The 26,384-nt window shown below is 40.0% G+C and overlaps 1 protein-coding gene across 1 annotated transcript in view; it reads right to left on the reverse strand.

The window, feature by feature from the left end:
- Positions 1–26,384, reverse strand: part of KLHL14 (kelch like family member 14) — a 94,011-nt gene that overhangs the window by 20,101 nt on the left and 47,526 nt on the right. The window contains exon 3 of the mRNA XM_023647617.2: positions 2,465–2,554. Within this exon, the coding sequence (XP_023503385.1) occupies positions 2,465–2,554 (90 nt within the window). The remainder of the gene's footprint in view (positions 1–2,464; positions 2,555–26,384) is intronic.

The raw sequence follows: 26,384 nt of genomic DNA on the forward strand, positions 1-26,384 counted from the left end.
GTGCTTAGCAAAGTTCCTGGGAAAGAATGAGTACTCAATAAATACTACTACCAATACTAAAAAAGTCAGCTATGGTTGACCAGATGGATGGAATATGGAGCTACATGGAAAATGTGTAAGGGATTATGGTGGATGTCTGTTTGGTACCTAGCCCAGATACCTTTACTAGACTGGTACACCCATTCCCTAGCTGCTATGAGTGTTGGTTGCTCATAGTCTCAGCTGCTCCCTCTCTGGAAAACTGTCAGCAGAATAGGCCACCTCACTGCCTGCCCTCACCCCCGACCTGGGGAAAGGCCTAAGCTGATTGACACGGGGGTACAAAAGACTGGCCCTCTTGCCTCACAGTGTAACCAATTCTCCTCTACATAGGAGAGCCTAAGGAGTGGTTCCTCAGTATTTGCCCAGATCTATACTAAATGACTCCATGTGCCAAACAAGTCAGGGACAGAATGACTCAGACTTGCATGCACAATTCCCAAAGTTCTAAAAAGGGGTCTTACAGAAAGAGAGGCAGCTGCCAGGCTCATAGGGAGACTGAAAGTAAAACTAAAATATGGTAATTCAAGTTGTACTAAAATTCAATTCTGAGCCTCCTAGTGGCTAAAGCAAAGGAAGAGACACTAAATCACATGAATAGCATTAGCAGTGATTTTCTAAAGCACACTATGCCTCAGTACTTTGGTTGACGCAAATCTGTCACGTGGGTCTTCTCTTGGAGCACGGTGAGCCAGGAGAGCGAAACGCACTCCTATGGTAACGCAACGCCGTGTTTTCTGTAGTCTTCTCTCACTGCAGATTGGTTGAAGGCTTAAGACCAAATCGCTGTTCCTCTAAGGGTGGGGGAGGCAAATCAGTGAGGTCCAACAGCACAATTTCATGGGAGTCTGAATTAGTTCAAAGTTCAAATCTTGATTCTCTAGACTAGAGGAAGGGATACATCCATCCTACTCTCCCCTAATCCCCTACCCCATTCTCTCAGCTGTGTGCTTGATGGAAGTTGAACAGTATGCAGTTATAGGTTATTTTGGGGGGCATAAACCTAGGGAGCAGATTTTCTGTGTTGTTGACCGAGGTCTGTCTCATAGGAATGGGTGGTTCATAGTGTTTTGTGAAAACTGTTGTGGCACCAAGACTGGTATTTTAACGGTGGCCTGTTCCTAAGACTTTCCAGCCTTTTCTTGTCATATATTCATTTTAATCTAGGCTTCAGAGAGAACATTCTGCAGATTCCTTGCTCAGACCAACCTGATGGCTGTGTACTGTGTGTTTACTTACAAATGCTCCTATCAGTTCAAATCACTTCCGAGGAAGGTCAGGTTAAACACTAAATGGGGAGTTTACAGTGGATTGTATGTATGCCAGGGTTTTTTGGCGACATATCAAATCTGTCATTGCAAAGACAAGTGAGAAGAGAGATATTAAATATCATTTTGCTGTTCCGAATCTGTTTCTCGCATAGCCCACGAACTGTCTCCTTTCCAACATCGAAAGATATGGAACAACAAGGCTGCAGGTCTTGAGAAACCATGTCCCCCTCTCTTCAGAGAAATGTTCCTGGAGGGTGGCCTGGGTTGTTTTCCTTTAAGATTTTCTAGAGTGAACAGATGTAACAATTTTCTATAATTTGCCTTGGTGCAGATGCTGAAAAAGAGCATTCCCAATAAAAGATATGCAGGATATGTAATTTCAGCTGGATGTTCTGGGATTTTAAAGTAAAAATGTGTACCTGCAAGCTGTTTCATGGCTCCTCAGTCACAATTATCTCTGTTACACAGAAGGCTACAACTGCAAGTCCTCTTTCATGCTCAAGCTTTCCAAAAATATCTTGATAATTTTGGCACTGTGCAAGGCACAGTATTCTCCCTGTGTTTGGTTTGGAAAGTGAGTTAAAATGTTTAATTTCTCTTTGTGATAAATTTATGAAGGAATCACACCAACAGGGAGGATGGAGGATCGGCGGAAGAAGCCCTTGCAAAAGGGGCAGCACGTAGAATGGGTCTCAAGTACTAAATGCTGCACGAGAACTTCAGCCAGGCTTACACACGGCACGCCTGCAGATATACTTATTTATTGAAATTGCAGTATTATACTGATGGAATAGGAGAAAAGTGGTGGAGAAGGTAGTGAGAATGCTGAATAGCTGCAGCCTGCTACCTGCCTCTAGGGAGTCTGTGCTGATGCTTGTGGCATTCCTCAGGGGATGGATAAGGAGAGGGGCTGGGGCGTCACTGCGAAGCCAAATCCCCAGACAGTCAATGAGTGAATGCTCTGCTGCGTGTGTCCTCTGCCAGCTCAACGATTGACCCTGCCTCCAATTGTCAGTCCAATTCACCGACTACTTCATTAGTCCCTGCTGCGCAGAAATATATTTTCCACAGTAATTACAAAATGGACTGCTACTAGTGCCTTTCATTACACACGTACTCCTTGAGCACCTCCTAGTAAGTAGTTCAATAGTTACCATTCGGGTTCCATTGGTCCTCTCCGCCCAACACAAACAAGAAGTTTTCTACCTCCACAACGCAGTGGTGGGCACTGTTGTACGGCATAACTGGAATTAAGAGAAAAGACAAGACGTATGAAATTTCCCATCTTCGGACTTGGTACCCTGGCTTGCTAGTTATTTGCTTTCACCGAAGTGTATAAAATGTGACACTAAGTCAGAAGGAAGAAGAGAGCAGAGGCAGCAGAGCGGGGCACCCACCAACGCACAGTGGCTCAGTGGTGTGTTCATAGCAATTGCAAACCCAACCCCTTTTGATTAATTTTACATAATATTATTCCACAAATTAGTCAAGAACAACCTGTCATGCTGCATTCGATTCATAAGTTCTCCTCACCTGCCTGATGATGGGGATCGCATTCTCAAACAATGACTGACACTCCCAAATGGTCAGGGCTGGGGGTTACTTCTTGGAAGAACTAACCCTGCACACACTTGGAGCCATTAAGATGCTCTGCCCAATCTTGGTTTGCTGGCAATCTTTCCAGAAACAGACTCAGGGTGCTTGGTAGCTTTCTATTCCACGGCAATGAGCAAGCTGAATTTCCATACAGTTTTAAGTTTTTAAATTAAGGTCCTGCTGATTTAATGCCTTCTCCAAATGTATACGCTTAATTTCCTGTACAATGTCATTAGCAGCACAATCACACATTTTCTATCTATCTGCTTAGGAGCTCTTCTGTAACAAAGATAAAAACTGTCAGGAACATCAGAAATATCCATTCCCCTCGTCTCGCCCTTCTTCCTGCCCCAATGTGGTGGCTGTGGGGAGGGGGTGTTATTCAGAAACCCACTAAAGCCAGGATTCTCTGTATTTGTCCTCATTCATTTTCTTTTAGGGAGACACACACAACCAGAATAGGACACCCCTGTCACCCCATGCACAGTGCAGTGTTAGCCTCTGCTATTATAATATCGTGTGGTAAATATAAATGTACACAGCATTAGTTATCACACCACATGCAGTGGTTTGAGCCCAGTGACACCAGTAGGAAAAATGATGTCCTTGTTCAGCTCATCATATGGGCACCTTAAATCTAGGTGAGGACAAATGGGGAGGTGATGTGCATGTTCAGGCAGGGAACTTATTGCTTGACACGGATCAACAGAGCACTTAAGAAACCAGTGCAGTGAGAAATCAATATGAGTCAGGGCCAGCTCTTACTTTGTGCTCTTTTGCCAATGCCGAGAGAGAGAGAGAGAGAGAGAGAGACAGAGACAGAGACAGAGAGACAGAGAGAGGCAGAGAGACAGAGAGATAGAGAGACAGAGAGAGTGCGCCTATCTCATACCTGACTTATTTTGGATGATATATAGCTCTTATTTCATTTTGTTTCTATTATATTTTACTTGCCTTAGCAGGCACTTATTTATGCTGGCTAAGATTTGAAAATAAAAAATAAGGAACAGGCAGAGATGTGAAACGTGAAACAGTTTCTGAAAGAGCAAATCAGATCACTTAAGCTTCTTACCAAAGGATTTTAGGAGTTTTGATTATTTTACTATTTACTCATTTTTCAGTGTGAATATTCATTGTTTTTGAACTTACATCCACAAGGGAGAAGGCATTGGTACGGAAAGCCCTGATTTCTGGGATAATGTGGAAATTGGGTGTGTCATGGATTTCTGTGGTCTATCAGTTAGGTCAGTTGACTTAGGGAGTCATCTCGGGAACATCCTTTTGCCCCTCAACCTTTAGTTACATCTTTGGAAAATGCTTCTAACCATATAGTTCCTGCAGGCTTTACTTCTCAGAGCCCACTGAGGGAGAGTATACACTGAGTTCATTGAGCAACTAAGATTGAATATGTTTTGAATATCCTTTTTTTAAAAAAATTGAAATCATGATCGGTTGGATTATGATGCTGGTTTCAAAATACCAAATACAAAACTATGCTGCTTGTATATTATGTACATTGTGAACAGCCTGGTCACCCTCCAGTTCATCACAATGTCATCTGATCAGTGTAAACTTACAGCATCGATTGTCATCTGTATGCATCTATTCCCATGAGGCAAGAGTGTAAGAATAGAGGCCATTGACTCTAACCAATTTGTCTTATGATCCCACTCTTCCAATATTTATTTTAGATTTTTGGTCAGTTCAATGCCCAAATCTTATAAATAATGAAAAATTGTATTATCTTCTTTTTAACTAGAAGTCCAGCTTTATAACAAAGTACAATCTCTGAAAATATAACACTTGTGTTTTGGTTTTGCCATGCATTTGCTCCCATTCAGGCAAGCAGAAATGAAGTGAAGGAAATAATACATGATTTGTTCTTAAGCTTCTTTCTCATTTGATTACCCCTATTGTTATGCTTTATGCAAACAAATGAAACTATTGCACTAAACTACTGAAACCTTCAAAATAAGAAAGAAGGTCTTTGAAGTCCTAATATATAGGCTACTTGAAGGTATTCTCGCTTATCTACGTATATACATATATGGATATCTATACATATATCTACATATATTTGGTCTTGTTTTTAAACCTGTATGCTGTATTTTTTGGCTGAGTATTTCAGTATTCTCATTCCTGAATTATTGTCTTTTCTGAATTATTACCGTTAGTCAAGAGGCTACAAATACACACAAATAACTCTTTGAAATTATCCTGAATGTAAAACACTCCAAGTTTATTAGGAAAAAAATCTATATTAAATCAATGTTTGAGTTTTGCAAAAGACCTGATTTCTTTGACTTCTGATTAAACCCGAAGGAAAGCAAAATAAATAGGGGAGTGAGCAAGAGCAAACATCTGTTTAAAATGCCACTAGGTACTGCTCTTATTGGTGATCTTTTAAATAACAAGGAATACACGCCTGACCCTTTCCGGATTTCTCTAGCGGTGGACACTGGCCTCGCCCTCACAGGCAGGTATCAGAGAAGTTTGTACTCCGTGTTCACAGACAGCCCAGTGTGAGTTTTTAGCGTGTCAGTCAGTGAGTTAGAGGGAAAGGGTAAAGAGAAGCTAATCAGGATGAAATGAGATTAAAGGCTGTCTAATTTTACAGCAACTGTGATCCATCAGCCACTGTGAAAGTGACAGTGGAAATGAATGATGGAGACAGACAGGTGGGGCTGTACATTTCACTGATTTATCCTCAAATGCACTGGGCCTTATTTTATTGAGTGAACATGACCGCATTTATCATGACTGTCATCTAAACCCACTTCCCTCCATTTAAAAAGGTCACTTTACTCAGAGGGAGTAAGAGAGAGGCACTTTCAAATCAGATTTAAAATCTAATAACACGTGTTTATAAGGCCCTTTGTGAGAATTCTCAACTTTATTAAACAAACTAGATGTGATAGAAGGAAAGGGGAAAAAAAAAGCCAGAAAATTGAAAAAGGAAAAACCTTTAGTCATCTGAGGAAATATATTCATTTAGTCTCTAAATGTGAAGCAATTTCTACCATTTTTGCCTTTTCCACTCCAAGCACCTGAAATTCTATTTTAGTATGGGAAGTTAAAGCATTTACATTTAATATTTTTAATTAGGAAAGTAGGAAGCAGGTAGTACCATAAAATAAACTTGGAGAGGATACTAAGTCACAGTATTTACTCTGCAGAATGACTCCTCACACACTGAATAGATGTTAGCGATTGTTACAAGTTAAATCTCTGCCACAATTCACTTATATGCCTGTTAATTGTTTTCCCATAATTTTAAGGCCATAAAAATCTCAGTTACACAAAATCTTTTACCCCTCTCTGTACTGGTGCAATAAAATACCCTGGAATGCTTGCACAAAATTGGTTTTTGTGGATATGAAAGTGAAGAGTCAAACCCTCAGTGTATTTTGTGTTACTTTTCACAATAGTAACCACCACTTACCGACCATTTGCTATGTGCCAGGCACTGTGCAGGGGCCATATATAGATGTAAATTAAATATGCACTTATATTTATATAGAATTACCTGTATTCTATCTCTGAAAATATAACAACATTTGTGTTTTTTCTTACCATTCAGGCAAGAAGAAATTAAGTGAAGGAAATAATATGTGATATTATAATGTATGATAAAATATAATACATGAGAAAATATACCTATATTTCATTTACCTATATCTTTCATTTAATACAACTAACTCCAAGGGAGGCATTACTCATTCATTTTATTTCTATAAGACATACCGAGGCCTTGAGAGGTTAAGTCACTTGTTGAAGGTCACACTCAGCTAATGAATGGCAGAGATAGAATCCAAACACGGGGATATCATGGGGATATCTGGATCCCAACCCACGCTCTTATCCATTTCACTCTACTGATTTTCAATAGGTATGTTCATCCAACCAGCAAGTAATTACTGAGTACCTGTGTGTTCAATGATGGTGTTCCTGAAATTTCTGTATAATTTTTTTGTATTGAATCATACTTTAAATGTTTATTATTTTCATATTTAAAGGAATCCTTAATTAAAGCAACTAAACACTCCTTTAAATTTTTTTCTATAAATCGGGATATTCAAATAGTTGGTTTTATTAAAGTAGGGTACAGTTGTTTGATGGAGCCCGAAAGACACTGAGCAAATCAGCCAGCTAAGGGTGGGTAGAGTCTATGGGCAGAGGGTTTTTCTTTTTTTTTAAACAAGGAGGGCATGTTTCAACCTTGCAAGCAAATTCAGAGCATCCTGGTCACAGAGGCCCTTTTCCTGGCATATGAAATGTGCAGGGGGCTTGTTGTATTTATGAAGGACTTATTCTGCTAGAGAGCCATACTTCTGTTTCCTCCACATTTTACATATAAGGAATGTATACCTCTTTCAGCAGAAAGCATAGGTATCCTTGGCAACAACAAATTTTTATGAACATCCAAACAAGACTCTATAGGGCTATGCCAAGTTTACAGGATTGCTAAATAAATGGTTATTGAATGTGTATTATCTCAATGTAACATCTGAGGGCCTTGATTTCCTTTTGGCCTCAAATATACAAACTTGCAAAACTGTCAAATATGACATACTTCTTAATTTTTTGGGAAAAGTAATGAACACCCATGTAAAAATAAAATAAAATAAAATCTGATAAAAAAGAAGGATATACAGGACTAATAAATTTTCCTCCTACCCCTGACCCCCGGCCTTTCAGTTCCCTACTACACAGGCTATCACTGTTACTGTGTTCTTGGATTTTCCTTGAGGGAGATTATACATATGAGTCATTTCCTTTAATACAAATGGCAGCAGTGTACTATGGGCACACTGCTTAGTACGTCAAGAGTACATTCATTTATTCATTCCCAACCAATCAAATATTTGTTCAGCTGCTACTCTCTGCCAGGCAATGTTCTACCTGCTGGGGAGGTCATGGTGAACGGCATCAAGGAACATCCTATTCAGTAGAAGCACATGATAAACACAGACACAAATAAATAGGCACTTTTGTTTCAAGTGACAAGTATAATGAAGAAAAGTGAAGCAGAGTCAGAGAAGAGGGAGTGACGGGGTAGGGAATTTTGATATGGTCAGGGAAGGCCTTTCTGAGTGGATGACTTTTGAGTAGAGAGTTGACTGAAGTGAGCAAGGGAGCCGTGCAGGGTGTAGGTTCAGGAGTGGCAAGCACAAAGGCCACGAAGCACAGGCCGCTGTGGGATGTACCAAGAAGAGCAGGAAGACCAGAGATCTGAGACAGCGCCTAGGAGGGAGACCAAGGGCAGATCAGGTGCAACATTGCAGGTCAGAAAACAACGCTTAAATTGTCTCCCACGACATTCTTTTTAACAGCTGCACAGTGTTCCATTTGATGGGTATCCTATAATGCATTTCATTCTCTTCTGATGGCCATTTATTAATTCATTTGACAAACATTTACTAAACACTCAGTATATGCAGATACTTTTCTGGTTGCTGATAATGCAACAGGAAACTAAGCTGTCAGTGTCTCTGCTCTCGCAGAGCTAATGTTATAGGGGAACGAAGAATGTAAATAAATACATAATGGATAGGAAAGCAGCCAGGTGATGAGAGAGGATATAAAGAGAAATAAATTGGAGTATGTGTTATAGAGTGAGTGCCTGGTTATTGCTCTAGCCGGGACCGTGAGCGAAGGCCTCTCTGGGGAATGGCATTTGGGGTAGAATTTGAAGGCTGAGAAGGAACCATTGTTAGAAAATAAGGGGAAGGAATCCAGGCCAGGACCCTGAAGTGAGAATGAGCTGGATGTGCCTGAGAAGCCCAGAGAAAGCCTCCATGTCTGGAACTCTGAGGGTAAGCGCCAAAGAGGCATGAGATGAAGTCGAGAGGCAGGCAGAGGCTGGGGAGATGGGTCTTTATAAGCCAGGATAAGTGGTGTGGATTTTATTCTCAGCATGCTGGAAAGGCATTGGCGGGGTTTTAAGTTGCGGAATGACCTGATTTTTTTTCTCTCTTTTTTTTCAGGTTGGCACCTGAGCTAATGTCTGCTGCCAATCTTTTTTTTTTCTTCTTCTTCTTCTTCTTCTTCTCCCCAAAGCCTCCCAGTACATAGTGGTATATTCTAGTTGTACATCCTTCTGGTTCTGCTATATGGGACACTGCCTCAGCATGGCCTGATGAGCGGTGCCATATCCATGCCTAGGATCTGAACCGGTGAAACCCTGGGCCACTGAAGTGAAGTGTGTGAACTTAACCACTCGGCCACCGGGCAGGCCCCTAGAATGACATAATTTGATTCATGTTTTAAAAACATCACTCTGGCTACTATGGATGTTGTGGGAGTAAAAGAGGAAAAAGAGGGAGATGAGGTAGGGTGCCGCTACTGTGGTCTAGATGCAAGATGACGGAGCCTTGATCAAGAAGGGACCCTAGGGATGGAGAGAAGGGGACATGTGTCGAAGGTTGCTGCTATGACAAACAGTGCTGAGTGTCCTTGTAGGAACACATGTACACACAGGAGTTTATCTGCAGGATTAATTCCTCCAAGTGAAACTTATGGACTAAGGATGGATGCATTTTACCTGTTGATGGATAGTGTTACACTGTATCCCTGTTTAGATTTGTATCTTTGCCAATATGGTAGATGAATAATTGGTACCTAGTTAAAATTTAATTGTGTATTTATTTAATTATGATAGAAGTAGAGCACCTTTTTATACATTTAAATTGCATTTGTATTTCATACATTTTTCCGTTGAGTTTTGATTTCATGATATCATAATTTATGTTACCTATAATTATGTGATTTCTGTTTTTAAAGTGTTCTTTTCTATGGAGTTATCTAAACTGGCAAAATAAATGATATTTGGAAGCATGGTATTGCTACAATATATATTTATGAAATATTTATTCATCAGAGAAAATTCAAATAGCAATTACATGCTGTCGAAAATAAATATAACCTGAAAGAAACATGCCTTACTTAAATAATATGAATGAGCATTCCTTGCCATGGGATGGTAGCAGAAGTTTTTTGTTTTTTCGCAATTTCTTCAATTTTATAGTAACTATAAGTGAGAAATATAAATGTTTAAAAATTTGCTAGTTTAATCCTACCATCCAGTCTTTCTACAAAGATCTAGCAACTTGGCCAATGACCCTCTGAAGACAGAAACCGACACAGAGTAAAACATCTTACATGAAGAAGGTGCTTGATAGATATTATTGAATAAATAAACCACAGAAAAGGCTCTGTTACTTTTTTTCCTGATATATTTGGACTGTACTGCCCCTGAAAACTGCAAATAAATGCAATTGTTTTGTGTGTTTGGGGATGATTTGATTGTTACAGACAGTTAGTCTGGAAAATTAAGCCCCGTAAGAAATTCCCGTTGTCTGAATCCAGTCGTAAGTTGGTCGAGGTTCTGAATGAACCCAAAGGTTGCCAACACTTTCTCCCTCACCCCCAGTTTGTTCTGCACACACTGAGCTAGGTTCCCATAGTCACTGGAGACAAAGTTACTGAAGTGAGTTCAAGATGTATAAATCTGAAAAAAAAGTACACTTGTCTTAGAGTTTGGAGGCTGTGCAAGAACCAGGAGAGCGTCTTTCTCTCTTGTGGTTCGAAATTGCATCTAAGGAAGAGTTTTCCTGACAAGGAGTATTGTTTTCTTACTCCCTATTGTCCTAAATGCACGCCTTTACTGTACACATGCCAAGTCATGAGACGGTATATTAAAATTGCCTGCCTTTTGTTTGTCACCCCTAAAGAATCTATGCCTTCCTTCAGGTCAACTGTGTCATCTCTACAGCTTTATGCCTAGCACCGTGCCCAGTACATAGTGTTGGGTCAGACCCAGGCATCACTATAGCTTTTATACCTAATACAGTAATTAGAAATATTAGTGAATCAATAAACATTAGTAGCATGAATGAGTGAACATTAGCTAAGAAATACTGTGTAATTTACTTCTTTGGAAGGTGTAGAAAATATGGTGGGTACCAGAAGAAGTGAAGGAGGGTGGAAGTGAAGGAAGAAAAAGGAAGAAAGGGAGGAAGATGTGCCTTAGATCAGGATTCTATGGCTTCTAGGATAGATGTCACCCTATTTGCAATCCATATGTTAGTTTTAAACAAAGGAGGTTTGTAAGTTCTTCAATAACTGTGACGCATTTCTCTAGACACTATCGTAGACCTAACTGTGCCAAGGTCACAGCTTTTCAATAAATCTTAGTTGATGTGCAGTTTTAGCTCTGCGCTCTTAACTGGAGCCAGGGGCAGAGTGAGTGCCAACAACCAGTGAGGCTAAGGGGACTTAAAATCGGACCTCAATTAGCTATTTAGGCAAAACTGACTTCCAAAGTCCAATTTTTATTTTAATCAGAATATTTTCACTAATATGTCCCTAAATTATGAGTGTGTTATTTAAATCAATTATTTAATTTTGGATCCTTCCTGGCATGTTAGCTAGAAGTTAAATATAGTTTTATTTTAACTTTTGGAAAGCAAAAAAACCTTTGGGAATGAAAGTTGCAATCTCTTCCACAGATCAGCGCTTTTTTTTTCTGTTTTATGAAGTGTTGGGTTTTCAGAGACATGTTGATGACACATGCTAGTGCTTTGCGGTCTGCCCTTTCCCAGGTGCCAACGCAACATGAGAAATTGCACTTTTCATTATTCTACACCTAAAAAGGGTCATTAAAAAACAGTAAACTCTTTCAATGAATTAACGTGGTAGAGCAACACATATTATTTAAACCTGTGAAAAGAAGACCTTTGGGAAAGATCAAGGGAGCCAGGGCCATTTACACTGTGGATGATATGGCAACAGGATTGCAAAAATGATTAGTAAGTAGTTTGAATTCTCTTAGATGATGGCCCCATAGTTGTCCCAAATTATTGAGGGCAGGAGGAAGGAAATGGGTGTGGTCTGTATAATGAGGATTTGTAAGGAAGAATTTTCCGGTGTAGATCACATAAACTCAGTGCTGGAAAGTGAAATCTCTTGGTTCACTTTGAAACCCAGGAGATATTGAAAGGTACATTTAAGAATCATTTGTCTATCAACTCATTCCTTCATTCGTTTCATTCAAAAATATGTATCAAGGAAATATTAGTCATTGTGCTAAACTCTGGGACACATTCCTGAATTCCAGATCTCACGGTGTAGAAAGAAAGAGAACAATATAAGCAGAGCGGTAGGATCCACAGTACTCTAGGAGAAGAGCAGTAGAAACACCAGGGAGGAAATGACTAAAACTTCAGGGAGAAAGAGAGGCTTCAGCTAAATCATAAGGATAAACAGGGATTTTTCCAGTTTGTCATAGCAGCAAGAGTCATTATCAGTAAAAGGAACATGGATTCACCAAATATTTATTGAGCTCCTACTATGTGCCAGACCTTGAGCCAGGCCCTAGTAATATTGTTTTTATTTTAATTAGATTAATTTACAAAACTTGATTATTAAAATTAATTAATTTCCAAAATGTTCTTAATATTATGATCATACTATTACAATGTCGACTATTCCGTCAAGGCTGGAGGAAACGTGTTTGGCGAATGTGGGGGCAAATGAAAGGGATGGATTGTTATCTAGGCTGTCCTTACAGGCAGCTAGCGCACTCTCTGAGTTAAACTCCCTCTGGCGCACTCTCTCCTTAGACCACCCGGCAGTAAAGGCCTCTGCTCTAATTAGCTCTCTCCTGACATTTGCAGCCACCTGATGGTTCTGACAGCAATTGGGAGGATTATCAGAACTGTGAGCAACACTTAAGTCCTTTTAGACCACCTCTCATTGCATTTGCTCTTGCTGCTTCAGTGTGTTATCACGCTATTGCACTTCTTCGACTTCAAAGGATATTTCACTGCAAAGATTCAGAAGGATTCACGGTGGCCCAGTAGCATACTAGTTAAGTTCTCATGCTCCACTGCAGTGGCCTGGTTCACTGGTTCGGATGCTGGGTCTGGATCTACACACTGCTCATCAGGCCATGCTGTGGCAGCGTCCCATATACAAAGTGGAGGAAGATTGGCATGCATGTTAGCTCAGTGACAATCTTTCTCAAGCAAAAGAGGAAGATTGGCAACAGATATTAGCTCAGGGCCAACCTTCCTCACCAAAAAAAAGAAAAAAAAATTCAGAAGGATTTGCTATACATTCTACCCATGGCCATTTCATGGTGTGTGCATGTGTCCATTACATCAATCCCTGTGTGTGTGTTATATCCTGGAAGTACTGGGGCAGTCAGGCTGGGCAACCAATATTATACTGAGTCAATAGCTTATAACACACAAGAGAAATTAAAGTGTGGTCCATGATTTTAGGAGATGAGCCCAAGGTGGTTGGTCTTGGCCAATGAAGAGGCACTTGGAACCGCCTCTTGAGAAAGTTCTGAAATCTGTATTGCTGGGAAAAACTGGAGAACTGGAGCTGTGAAGATCCAAAGAGAGAAACACGTAGGGCAATGTGATGAATACTGAATTCTCTTTTCTCCTTTTTTGGCATCATTTTTTACTGGCAAAACTAGACAGTCACTGAATGTTAAGTGATATTTACTTATGAATATATTTATCAACATGCATGAATATTTGGCACTTCTCCTGTCTTAGAATTTAGGCTGAGACTCTAAGGCTGAAGCTAATCTCAAGATGTTTGCCAGGCCATCTATGCAGGACTTGCTAAAAGAGGCTCCTGAACTGTTTCTGACTGGTTATATGTATGTGTGTTTACACACACATGCACACGTATTTAGCCTATATACACAACCATGTGGAAGACTATTAGCGAGTAGGGATACTTTTTTAAGAGTGATTGTGGGAGGTTGTGGTGGCACTGGGCATTTTCTATCCACAGGAGAACAAAGCACTCCTCTCATTCTTCATCCCAAAGACGAAGCAGAGATGGGTGGAAGAATTCTTGAGCCAGATATTTCCATGCCTCCTGGGGCTTGGCAGGCACAAGGAGAAGTCCGAAGGTCAGAGGCTGGTGGGAGCCGTCCATGATGGGAGCGTGAAGGGAGAGAGCTGAGGCAGAAGTGGCCTGTACTTCTGGACATGGTGGGGCAATGGAACCCAATACCTTCCTGTGGAATGAACTGGTGCTTGGGAAGCTTGCTTGGCTAGAATGGTCTTGAAAGGATCCCCTACTCAAGAAGATGAATTACCAGGTCAAGGTGAGCCTAACAGAAACCAAGTGATGGATCGCGCATGGTGCAGCGGGAGGTCTTCAGAAACAGGTTCACAACAGAACCCATAAAGGCAGCTCATCAAAAAACAAAGTCAGCTTTACAGCGTTTGCCTCTCCAAAGCCAGGCTCTAAAAACACAAGAGTTTTTCTCTTTTTGCCTTTCCCTCCTTCAGCTCTATCTCTGGTAGAGTCAGACTACTCAGGATGGCTGACTTCCTCCAGGGGGGATCAGCCCTGCTCACCGTCAAGTCAACATCAGAGTGCAGGCGAGGGTTAACACAGTAGGCCTGAGGCTGCTATCCTCAGGGAGCCCTGCGTGCAAGGCTGGACTTTGGCTGGCGTCCGGAAATGTCAATTTCAGGAGTGCTCCTACTACCTTAACTAAGAGTGGCTACCTGTGCCCAAATTGTCCAAACGATGTGACTTATGCTGAATATGTGCTTTTCTTCTGGGAATATGGAATTTTTGTATGTGCTAGGCAGATGTTTACCTGTCCAGCCCCCAATAAAAACCTTGGGCACTGAGTCGCTAGTGAGCTTCCCCGGTAGATAACATTTCACAAGGGTGTCACAGTTTGATGCTGGAGGGAATAAATGCATCCTGTGTGATTCCACTGGGAGAGGACTCTTGGAAGCTTGCACCTGGTTTCCTCTGGACTTTGCCTTGTGAGCCTTCTCCCTTTGCCGATTTTGCCTTGTAATAAATCATAGCTGTGAGTACCACTGGATGCTGATCCTCTTAGTCCTCCTGGTGGCTTACTGAACCTGGAGGTGATCTTAGGGATCACTTGGGGATGAATAGGAGACAGAGAAACTTCAAATGTATTTAGAAAATAAAATTTTGATTTAACATTACAGTATAACCAGGGCTGCTTTGAGAAGCTCCTGAGGTATAGCCCACAGGGAACGATGAGACACTCAATGAAGACATTTTGAAAAACCAGTGGTTGGAAAAATCAAGTTGTTTTCAGTTGGCCCCATATGTGAAGCTCTTTCAATAAACTGCTTATGGATGTGTATTTATGACAAGACTGCTTCTGGATTTCTGAGGAACACTTTGAGCTGGGAAAGCATAGGCTCCAGACTTCCTCTGGTTGGAATCAATGTGCAAATCTCTCCTGAGCATCTGCTAGTGCCCAACACCATCCAGTCAGAGGTACTAGAGGATTTGTTAGAGAAATTGACACTACAGCCCTTTTATTTCCTCAGGAGCCTGCAGTCTAGTTGCAACACTAAAATAGACATGTATGAGACCATTTGGTTGGACTAATGCAATGGCGTAGGAGCTTCATGTCAAAGGAATCTGGAGAAAGTAGAAGTCACTGGAGCTTGGGTTTGTCAGGTAGCAATGTGCTGTCTTCAATCTCTCCCCAGCCATTACACCCTTCTGCTATCTTCACAGGGTGCTTTGCCTTATCTTTAAAAAACAACAGAAAATGCAAACTTCCTTCCTCGTGCTGCCACTTCCAGCTATCATTAGAGCACCTCATGCCCTGGACCCCAAGGCTGGGTCGATAATCACACTGTGGGACACAGTGAGTGAGTGGTCTAGAGATGGTCCCATGGCCTTGCCAGGCCTTTCAAAGGGGTTATACTGGAGCTGACAAGAAGAAACCTTTCCTTTCTGATCGCAGATCCTGGAGCTGCTTGTGGCAGTGGAGAAGCATGTCTGAGCAAACAAGGAGCTCACGTAGTGAGGAGAAATGAGACCTACAAAGAAGAAAACCTGATAGGATTTTAAAATTTGTTTCTGAGTCATCTGTAAAACCAGCAACGCCCTGCCCTCCTGGTTATGTGGCCCATAAATCCCCTTTCTCCCCCGGATCTTTACAATCGCCTCCTAAAATTCTTCCTGCTTTCATTCTTGCCCCCTTTGACTTAATCTTCACAGAGCACTCAGAATGAGCCTTGTAAACCCATGTCAGATGATGATATTCGCTTCTATTCAGTCCTTTCTTACTTCTCACTGTTCTTAGAAGAAATTTTAAAGTTTTCAGATGGCCTACGCAGACCATATGGCCTGGCGCTGGCCACCTTTCCCACCTTCTTTCCTAGCCCTCTCCCCTTAGCAATGGTGCTTCAGCCATACTGGCTTCCTTGGGGTCTCCCAAAATCCCAAACACATTCCTGTTTTAGTGACTTTGCCCTCGATCTTCTCTCTGTTTCATACGTTCTTCTTTGTGTATTCTCATGACTCGTTCCATCACTTTATTCAGGTGCCTGCGACGAGGAGAGATCTTCTCTGACAGTCCCATGAAGAAGCCCTCCCATGTCATTCATCACTCCTTTAACTTGCTTTAGTGCTCTTAATAGCACTTGATAATGCCTATCATTATACAGGTTTTTTGCTTGTTTATAAACTATTTCTATACTTATATTAGCTGCATAGGAAGGCTATATACTAATATATTAGCGGCATAGCTGCGTGATTGTCTTGCTCAACACTGAATCCCCAGTGCCTAGAAAAATGTCTTGCGCACCGTCAGTGACTGGTAAATATTTATTAAATTAATGACAAAATAGGGGCTGGCCCCACGGCCGAGTGGTTAAGTTCGCGCACTTTGCGGCATGGGGCCCAGTGTTTCGTTGGTTCGAGTCCTGGGTGTGGACATGGCACTGCTCATCAAACCATGCTGAGGCAGCATCCCACATGCCACAACTAGAAGGACCCACAACGAAGAATATATAACTATGTACCGGGGGGCTTTGGGGAGAAAAAGGAAAAAAAAATAAAAATCTTTAAAAAAAAATTAATGACAAAATAGTTTGAATTATATTGAATTGGATTTCTATATCTTGCAACCAATACTTATAAATTTTAGTTGGAGAAAGTAAAGGAATTTGATTAAGGTGAAATAGTAATTCAATAAGCATGCGGCCTTAGCTACTTGGTTCAACATTGGAGACTTAGGTGCAATTTGCCTTTTAAAATGGAAGACAGTATAGTCATACAGATCTAGTTTTAGTATCATTTAACTGTGTGAATTTAGGACTCTTGATTTTCTTGATCAGTAAGATGTGGATTATAATATCTACCTCACAGGGCTATTGTGAGAATTCAATTAAGCTGGATAATGTATATAAAGCACCAGTCTCATTACAGACAAACTATAAAAGTTAGTTTTTTTATTGTTCCCTTTCCTTAGTTCCTCCACCAAATATCCCTACATTGTTTAATTTTACAAAGGACCAAATATCTCTAAACAAGCAAAGTTCCTTCACTTGTGATCATAACTACTTAATAAAAGCATGAAATTACTAAAGCATGGATTTGAAATGGAACTGACTTAAAACACAGTTTTGCCTTATTGGAGTAGGAATGCATGGTTCCCAAAAGATGATCACATCTGGATCTATGGATAGGCTGAAGTGACACGGGTCCCCACATTTTCAAGAGTTATGTTGGTGATGCTTAAAGTGATTTAAACTCACTTCCTAACAGCATACGTTGCATGAGAAGAATAAGAGATTTCATTTGGTTTTCACCTAACATAGATCAGACTCCTAAAATGAGCTGCGTGTGAAACCGAGAAGAATACCAGCATAGACCCTGACTATCAGGGACTCACATCCAACGAAGGAAAAATTTACATGCATACAAAAATATAATGCAAAGCAGACTGTAGTTAATGATGTGATAGAAGTTTAAAGCACAGAGAAAGATGAGGCAAAGGAAGAGGAATTTTCTTAGTTGTCTTGGAAAGTAATAGCTACAGGTAGATTTGTGTTGGGTCCTTGAAGGAAGGGTGGGAAATGGACCGAAGGAGAGGGGCTTGGGGAATTCCAGTCGATGCCATCTGTGCGCACAAAGGCACAGTGGCTGGGGAACTGTTAGGCGGCTTCGAGGGGCTGGAGTGGAAAGTTTGAGGAGCAATGGGGCGTAAAGAGAGAAAAGTAGCAAGAGACAAGGTCATGGAGGTCCCTGAACGCCCAAGAGTCTACTCTTTCGGGAGAGAGGCCTTGAAGGTTTAAGGAGGGCAGTAAAGCTGAATTGTGTGAACAAGTGGATCCTGTCCTTAGATCTTGCTAGCATTCTTTCATCACCTGAGTGTGCTTCTGCTAAAATAAAAAAAGCCATCATCTTACAGTTCTTAAATCCAACAAGAGAGAAAGGTCTTTTGGGGAAAAAATATGAAGAGCATGAGCACCTTCAAGTGTTGACCCAGAAAAAAGTAAAACATGACCACATGTAAAGGCTAAGAGGCAAAGACAATGGGAGAGTGAGACATCGAGATTAAACTACCATTAACTAAATCATAACGGCATAATGACAGGTAAATGCATTATCCGTGGAGAGCGAGTAGGTAAGAAATTTTATACATAAAAAAGGGGAAGAAGAGAGGGGATAGTTCCAGTAACTAAGAAACTAGATATTACTGTAAACAAGACTGTCATTCAAACACCACTTCCAACTCAGTTTGGATTCTCCTTCCCTTCACGTTAATAAAATGGGGAGCAACGTCACAACTGCCCCACAGAATAATGACTCCTCTAGGTATGGTCACCCCACAAAGTCTGAATCACCATTTAGCTCTTACTCTTCAATAAAATAGCTAGTAAGTTGTCCTCTTTCCTCAGGAAGAGTATCTGAGCAGGAAAGGCTAGTCGTAAGGCCTAACTGCCTCCTTTTCACTGTCTCTCGTACCCTAAACCTCCCATGTCCTTGCTTCCCTCCTGACTCAGCTTAGATTTCAATGCTCATCTTTGTAATAATTTCCTGGCACACACACTAAAGTCTCTTGCTCTTTTCTGTATTCTCCATACTTGTGTAGCAAAACCAAATCTTGGTTATATTTAGCCCCATGTCAGCACATACACAACTTAATGTGGCTAGAGATATTTATACCATCATGTGAGTAGGCCTCATTGAAAATTCACGTTATTGTTGCCTGAAATTCCTACTTTGTTTACTGACACCATTCATTATCCCATTCTTCTAGGTCAACGGGTAATAAACTATGGCCCATCACCTGTTTTGTAAATAAAGTTTTATTGAAACACAGTCACACCCATCTGTTGATTATTGTCTATGGCTGCTTCCTTGCTATCTCGGCAGAGCTGAATAGCTGTGATAGAGACCTAATGGCCTGCAAAGGATAAAATATTTACTATCTTGCCTTTTACAGAAAAAGTTTTCTGACCTCTGTCCTAAATGACTATCTCACATCTCATTCTCTCTCCTCAACTCTCTAGCATCTGCTCCCCAATTTACTTTTAGCTGATAACCTTGTTTTCTATTTCACTAAGAAAATAGAAACATTTAGAAGAGAACTCCCACAGGCTCCCAGCATTGTGCCTATCAAATTACCTGCGTCAGTATAACCTGAACTCTGCCTTTCCTTTTGATATTAAGGGTGGATAGACTGTGGGTGCTTATTTCTAAAGTCAAGCTTTCCATTTGTGTACTTGGTCCCATTCCTTCTCAACTACTCAACGGTATTTTTCCCCAGCGATTTTACCATGTCTTGCATCATTAATTTTTCCCTGTTTATCAGATCTCTCCTATTAGCAGTGAAACAAACTGTTATACTGCCACCTTAAAGAAATTTCTTGGATCAATATCCTCTTCTTCCTACCTATCCCATTTCTCTGTTTCCCTTTACATAAGTAATCCTCAAAAGAGTTGTCTTTACTCGAAGTTTCCAATTTTTCCATTTTCACTTAAACTCTTTCCAATTAGATTTTTAGCTTCATCATTCCACTGAAACAGCTATTGTTAACATCCATGTCTCTAAGTCCGATGTCACTTCTCAGTGCTCATCTCACATGATCTATCTGTAGCATTTGACAGTAGATCACTGTCTCTTTCACGTGTGTCCTTCTGGGAGACCATTCTCTCTGGATCTTCCTTCTACCTGATTGGCTGTTCCCTGATCTGACTTCTTGCTGGTCGCTTCTCTTCTCAGTCTGTATACACTGGCATGCCCTAAGAGCTTGCCCTTTAAATCTCTTCTCACCACCATCCATACTCACTACCTTGGTGATCTTCCAGCCACATGAATTGACAGTTCCACATGGGCATCAAATGGGCTTTGCAACTTAACATGCCCCCAAACAAACCCCTAGCTTTCCCCTCCAAACACTCTCCTTTCCACTTAAGTCAATGTCCACTCCATCCTACCACTTGCCCAGGACAAAAACCTTAGGGGCATGCTTGGCTTCTTTCTTTCTCTTATATCATGCTTGATAAAATAGATTATTTATTCCTCTTGGGATAAAAGATATTGTTTTACAGTTTTTCTTTGCCCGCTCACAAAACATAAAAATGGATTATGATATATATGCTTTTCTGATCTGCTCTTTTCACCTGTAAATACGTGGTAAACTACCTTCATTTCAATAAATATAGATCTTCATTAATAGTTTTTAATAGTGGTATGCTATTTTTTTGGTATGGACAAATTAAAACTTATTCAACGACCCCTAACTGTCCAACAAATTTTGGTTCCAATTAATCGCTGTGGTAAACAACACTCAAATGAATATCTTTGAACATGTGAATAATTGTCTTTTTACAACAAATTCCTAGAAGCGAGATTGCTGAAATCAGGACCACTATATTTCTTAAGAATCTTTTATGTAACTTATATATAAATGTATGAATATAAATAAATACACTTTTCCAGACTCCTAGATGAGAGTGATATGTACGTAGAAGACATCATATATTCTATTTATAGAGAACATGCCTGTGACTGTGGATTCAAGGACCCTTTGCGTCAGCTCTGTGGCTCTCCAGGAGTTTGCAGACTGGCAACCACAGCTTTGGCTGATGATGATTTTGAGAAGCAATTCACTTAGCATATGATCACAAACGGAACCTATTTCCTCTCTCATCCAAGTTGCTCACCTCATGACATAACACTGTTCCAGTGCTAATATTAATTCTGGTACTAAGTAGGCAAGTAAAAGGTTCTCATTAAAGCAGATTAATTATTGATATGTCGTCAGAATAAAGTAGGATTTTAACTGGGGGCTATTTAAATTATCTTTCTAGACTGTATCTTTTTATGTGCTGTGAGAGCGTCCCTCTGGAATTCATAGCAACCACTTCGGTGTTCCTCAGGCGCCTGGAGAAACGGTGAAGGAAGAACCACGCCTGTTAACAGCCATGGCTGCAGACGCCCGTTGCTGCCTCCTATTCAAACTCGCTTTTTTGGGGCCGCTGCAATTTTGAACTGAGCCACTAGATGGTGTACACTGTTCTTTGCTTGCCCCCCAGAAAAAGCATCAAGAACGATGCTCAGATATGGGACTCTAAGCAAGGCCAACAAAAACAAAGAGGAAAACCAGCACAGTCAGATAAAAATTAGGGGGATCTCTTTAAAACTCTGGTGTTCTTTTTTTTTCTTTTGTGATACAGATCACGCTGAGTTGGAGAATAATATCAATAACAATATTTTCTTTACTCCATTCTTCTTAAGTAATTCCAAATATTTGAGCTGAACCAAAATCTACCTCTGATTCTCTAGCTATTCTTAGTAACCTACTTTTGAACTTCATACTTCAGTGGTGAAGGCAGTATAGTTTATCCTCTCTTTTAGAAACTCACAGACAAATACCTTAGCAGGGATAGCTTAGGCTAACCTTGTTAAAGACAGATTTTTAAAATAAATAAATAAAGTCCTCTTCCTTACCTTAAAGTTCTCTCTCAGGTTTCTACAAACACACAGGCATTTAACTATGGAAGGTGTGTTTTTAGTAGCTTCAAGATATCCTTACTCTTTATTGAACTCGCTTTTTAAAATAGGAAATCGCTTTCAGTTAAGAAGCAAACATGGTAGTGAAGAAGTTGAAAGAATAAAAAAAAAATCCTCCTCCTTATCTTAAAGTACTCTCTCATATTTTTGCAAATAACACAAGATTTAAAGTATGGATGATTTTTTCTGATTAGGTAGTTTCAACATATCCTCTATTCTTTCTCGTCGTATTAACCTAGGTCCTCTATGAATTATAGCTCCTCATCTCAAGTAGCAGTTAACTTTCTGAGTCCTTAATAGTCAAAGATGACTGTAGCAAATCAGCCTGATCATCTTTTGTGGGGAAAATAGTATCCAAACCAATCAGGGCCTTTGAGCTGACAAGAGCTCTCCAAGTTCATTTCCTCTATGCAACAATGAGATTGAAAAAAGCCTGTAGGTGGGTCTTCAGTCGGAAAATCTAAAAAGTCAGTGAAATTACTAAAAGGGCTGTATGGTGCTTCTGAAAACAGACACTAATTTTATGTTCTCATCTTTCAAATTACAGTCACCTGACATTTAGAAGTAATTTTAAGGGAAAATTTTTTATTAACTGAGAAATAAGATTTCTTGGGCTATAATGATAAATGATGACTATATTTTAAAAATACAGTCAACTCGCGATTATTCAATGACCAGTGTCTGGTTTGTATGTTATTTCAGTATTATTATTTCTCCTGTTACCTCCTTTCAGCCTGTCCTTAGATTATTTAATTCTTCAGAGACTGGGTAAAGCCAAAGGGCAGCAGTAAATGCAAATAAATTGATTATGTATCAGCCATGAAAATGCTGATTTTTTTTAATGTAGTGAAGGAATGAGATAAGGTTAAAATTTTATAAGCTGAGAGGTTTTCAGTTTGCTTGAATTTTAAAAATCAATTTTATCCCTTTACTTCACACTTAATATTTAGAAATTGGTTGTTTGTTTCAGAATATGCTTTGCATCTAGTTTATATTTTTAATTTTTTTTCAAATATGCTTTTGTAGATACAAATCTTTTACATTATGATGTAGCTAAAAGCTTTAGGTTTAATTTCTTTTTATTTACATATGCTTATTCATCCTGCTGTCTTCATCACCAGTCTAGGCTGGGTCTATAGGAGGAAGGCCAACTCAGACTGAGATTGAAATGTCCTCTCTCCATATTGCAAGGCCTTCCCAATAATGGTCAAGGTGTTGGGCAAATAGCTCCAAATCCTCTCATGCAACATGTTGTATACACAGGTCACAGTAAACGAAGTGAACGGACTGAATATTTTGGTTCTGTTAGGCCCAGCCTTAGTACATGAAAAAGCGTTATCAGTTCCTGTCGTTGTTGTAGTATGGGCAGGCTTAAGGAATGAATAATCTGTTACAACTGCAGTTTGATAATAGATTTAAGCAAATAAACTGAGCCAAAAAAAAAACATGTGAAAGTGAGAAGGTCAAGAGGAAGAAATTCGTCCCCATTGCCTGAAATTTAGGCTATATAATTCACGTGTCCTCAGGGGAGCTAGATGATGAACGGTAGAATCAGTCTGTGATTCAGACAAAACACTTCAGACAAAACAAAGGGTTCTACAACACTCTCAGCTCTTCTTTCTTTATCTACGCCTGAAAAGTTGGCATTCATTCACCCTTCATTCTAGTATTCAACAAATATTTACTTATTGAAGCTCACTCTATGCCAGGCAGTGGATGTACATAAGCCTGTTTTCTTAGAGTTGAGTTATTAGTTCTCTTTTCACTCCATCTCTTCTCCTTTTCAGATCTCCATGGCGCTGTTTGCTTACGTGCTGACTTCAGAATTTGGATTTCTAGCCTTTCCTTCTCTGTCATATAGACCAATATTTTCCAGCGCTTTCTGGATATCTTCCTTCAAAAATCTCTCAATCTTTAATTCTTCCTTCCTTCGTTGATACATTCACCAAGTCTTTATTGAACACCTACAATGTGCCAGGCACAAAGCTAGAGATAATGGATATATACGCCACAACTCAATGTGTTTAAACTTATTCCTCTTCCTCTAAACTTGCATCTTCTTCTTGGTTTCCTCTTTTGAGCTAAGGCATCAGCTCAAGCCAGACTGTCTCTTACCTCCTACTGCCCAGAATTACCAAATGATGTTTAACTCGATTTATGAAATGTTGTAATTTTGCCATTCTTTCATTGTTTTCATAGCCATTGCTATAGATCAGGCCCTTATTATCCCCTGTCTGGGTTATGCAATAAATGGTTACTGTGTCTCCAGTCTCTCCTTTTCCAATTCACCCTAAATGAGCTTTTAAAACACAGATTTAATTACGTTATTTCCCTGCTCAAAGGTTTTTGTTGACTCCCCACTGACTATAGAATAAGATCTAAATGGTGCTCACCTGACCCTTTACACCTGCTCTCAACCCACTTTTCAGCAGTTCCTAACTTTGCAGTTTCCTAGATTTAAATGCAACATCACACTCTGCTTTTGTTTACATCGTTCTCACACTGGTTGGAAGAATGAGAACTCATCACGATTGTAAGTCACTTTCCAGTTTACAAGGGACTTTCCCATGCACCTTCTAAGGCAGGCAGGGATATTATTTCCCAGAATTTAAAACTGAAAGAACTAAGGCTCCGAACCTGTAAATGACTTACTGAGGGTCTTATGATTAGCAAGAGAGCCCAGACACTAAACTTCAATGGGCACTAGCACCAAAAACCAGATTAGATTGAGGGGTAGCATTTTTATTGAAGAAAATAAACTTAGAATATAGATTTCCATCAGTATTTGATATCATATATTTTATCTAAGAGCTTCCTTTACACAGAAAGCCAATTCTTAAATTCCATGTTATCTTTGGATTTACTACACTACTTAGAGTTTAAAAAATAATTTCAATATTTTATAGTCACTATGATAAGCTCTACCCCAGTTTTCATAAAACTGGTACAGTCTAGATTTCATGAACATTTTGTAAAAAGCCCCTGCTAGTTTCATCAAAATTTATAATATACTGTGCTACAATTTAATGGAAACACACTATTTCAACAGATATTTAACTAGGACCTGTTTTGTGCGGCTATGGTAGGCACTAAATACACTGTCCATAAGAAAGAATACATTTTCAAAGCTTGCCCACCATTTTTGGACTTGAACTTATATAAATAAGATATGCCTATATCCTCTAAGGCATACGATAATCAGGATGAATTAGATATTTCTCTCATCATTAACAACTATAAACACTTTGGGGCCTCACTATATAACATTTTATAAATATATTATATATATAATATATACATATATATCTCAAACAATTTGATGTAGCACTCATCCAAATTGATCACTGTATAAATAAGATATGAAGGTAAACGGACTTTGATGTCTGACGGTTTGCTGATTGCTAGGGTTGCTTCAGCTGCTATTGTTGTTTAGGTACTACTCATTCATTTCTTCAATAATTATATGTGCTCGACACAGTGGCTGTTATAGATATGGATACAGACATAAACAAGGCACAGTACTCTGACTTTCAGTATAGGAAGGCAGACATTTCAAGAACCACAACACGAGACAATAAGCTTTCTAAGGTAGGTATGGGCAGGGCACTGTGACAATACAGAACAGGTAGCAATTATCTGCTAGAGGTGGTTGAGGAGTTACTCCAGAGTGTGGTCAGAAGGAGGTGTGTGGGTAGGTGAGTGTAATGCTATGTGCTCCCTTAGCACCCTGTATCTAGTTTTATCTTGGTCTATCACATTATATAGATTCATTTGTGTTTCCCGTGAAACTTGAAGAGACCTTAATATTATGAGCCATTTCTTATTTGCATCCGAAATTCCTAGCACAGAGCTTGAAACAGAGCAAGTGTTGCACAATTGTGTGTGGAATTAGACAGAAGTGAAGAGCATTCCTTGCAGAAGAAAGTCATGAGCAATGGCCTAGGTGTCAGAAGGACTACATTTCAGGGATCTGCTTGTAGTCTGGAAAAGCCGGAAGAAAAGGTGTGGGATGCAAACAGCCTAAAGTGAATTTGGGGAGGCAGGCTTTAGAAGGTGCGCTGAGGAGCTGGATTTCATTTTGTGCGTTTAGGGGATTCATTGAATATTTTATGCTGGGGATTGACAATTTGACTGGAGATGAAGAAATGGATTGAAATGGATACAGAAGATCATAATGATAGCACTTCTTGACAGGATGAAGAAGGGATGGGAGGAGGGGTGACATTTAGGTTTTCAGGTTGGAGAGATGAAGATGTCATTTACTGCAATAGAGAAGAACAAAGACAATGGGTCTGAAGGCAAGATAACAATTTTAAGGCCAAGTGGAGATGTTCAGGAGGCAGTTAGAAATACGGTAGTTGGTTTTAAGAGAGAGGTCTGGGAAGGAAATACAGATTAGTGGTGCATCATCAACTGTTATGGATGCCACAGCTAAGGAAGGGTGTTCAGGATGAGACGAGGGCTCAGGACTATGTTCTGCCAAACACTAGTACTAAAAGAGAAACTAGAAAAAGAGGCATCCAGGAAGATACCGGAGGAAGAACATTTTTCACAAAGCTACATTTTCAGAGGAAGAAGAGGACTTAATCGGATAGCTACGACTTTCATTGAGATGAAGGATGCGTTAGGAG

Source organism: Equus caballus, chromosome 8 (assembly GCF_041296265.1).
Source record: "Equus caballus isolate H_3958 breed thoroughbred chromosome 8, TB-T2T, whole genome shotgun sequence".
NCBI classification, from domain to species: domain Eukaryota; kingdom Metazoa; phylum Chordata; class Mammalia; order Perissodactyla; family Equidae; genus Equus; species Equus caballus.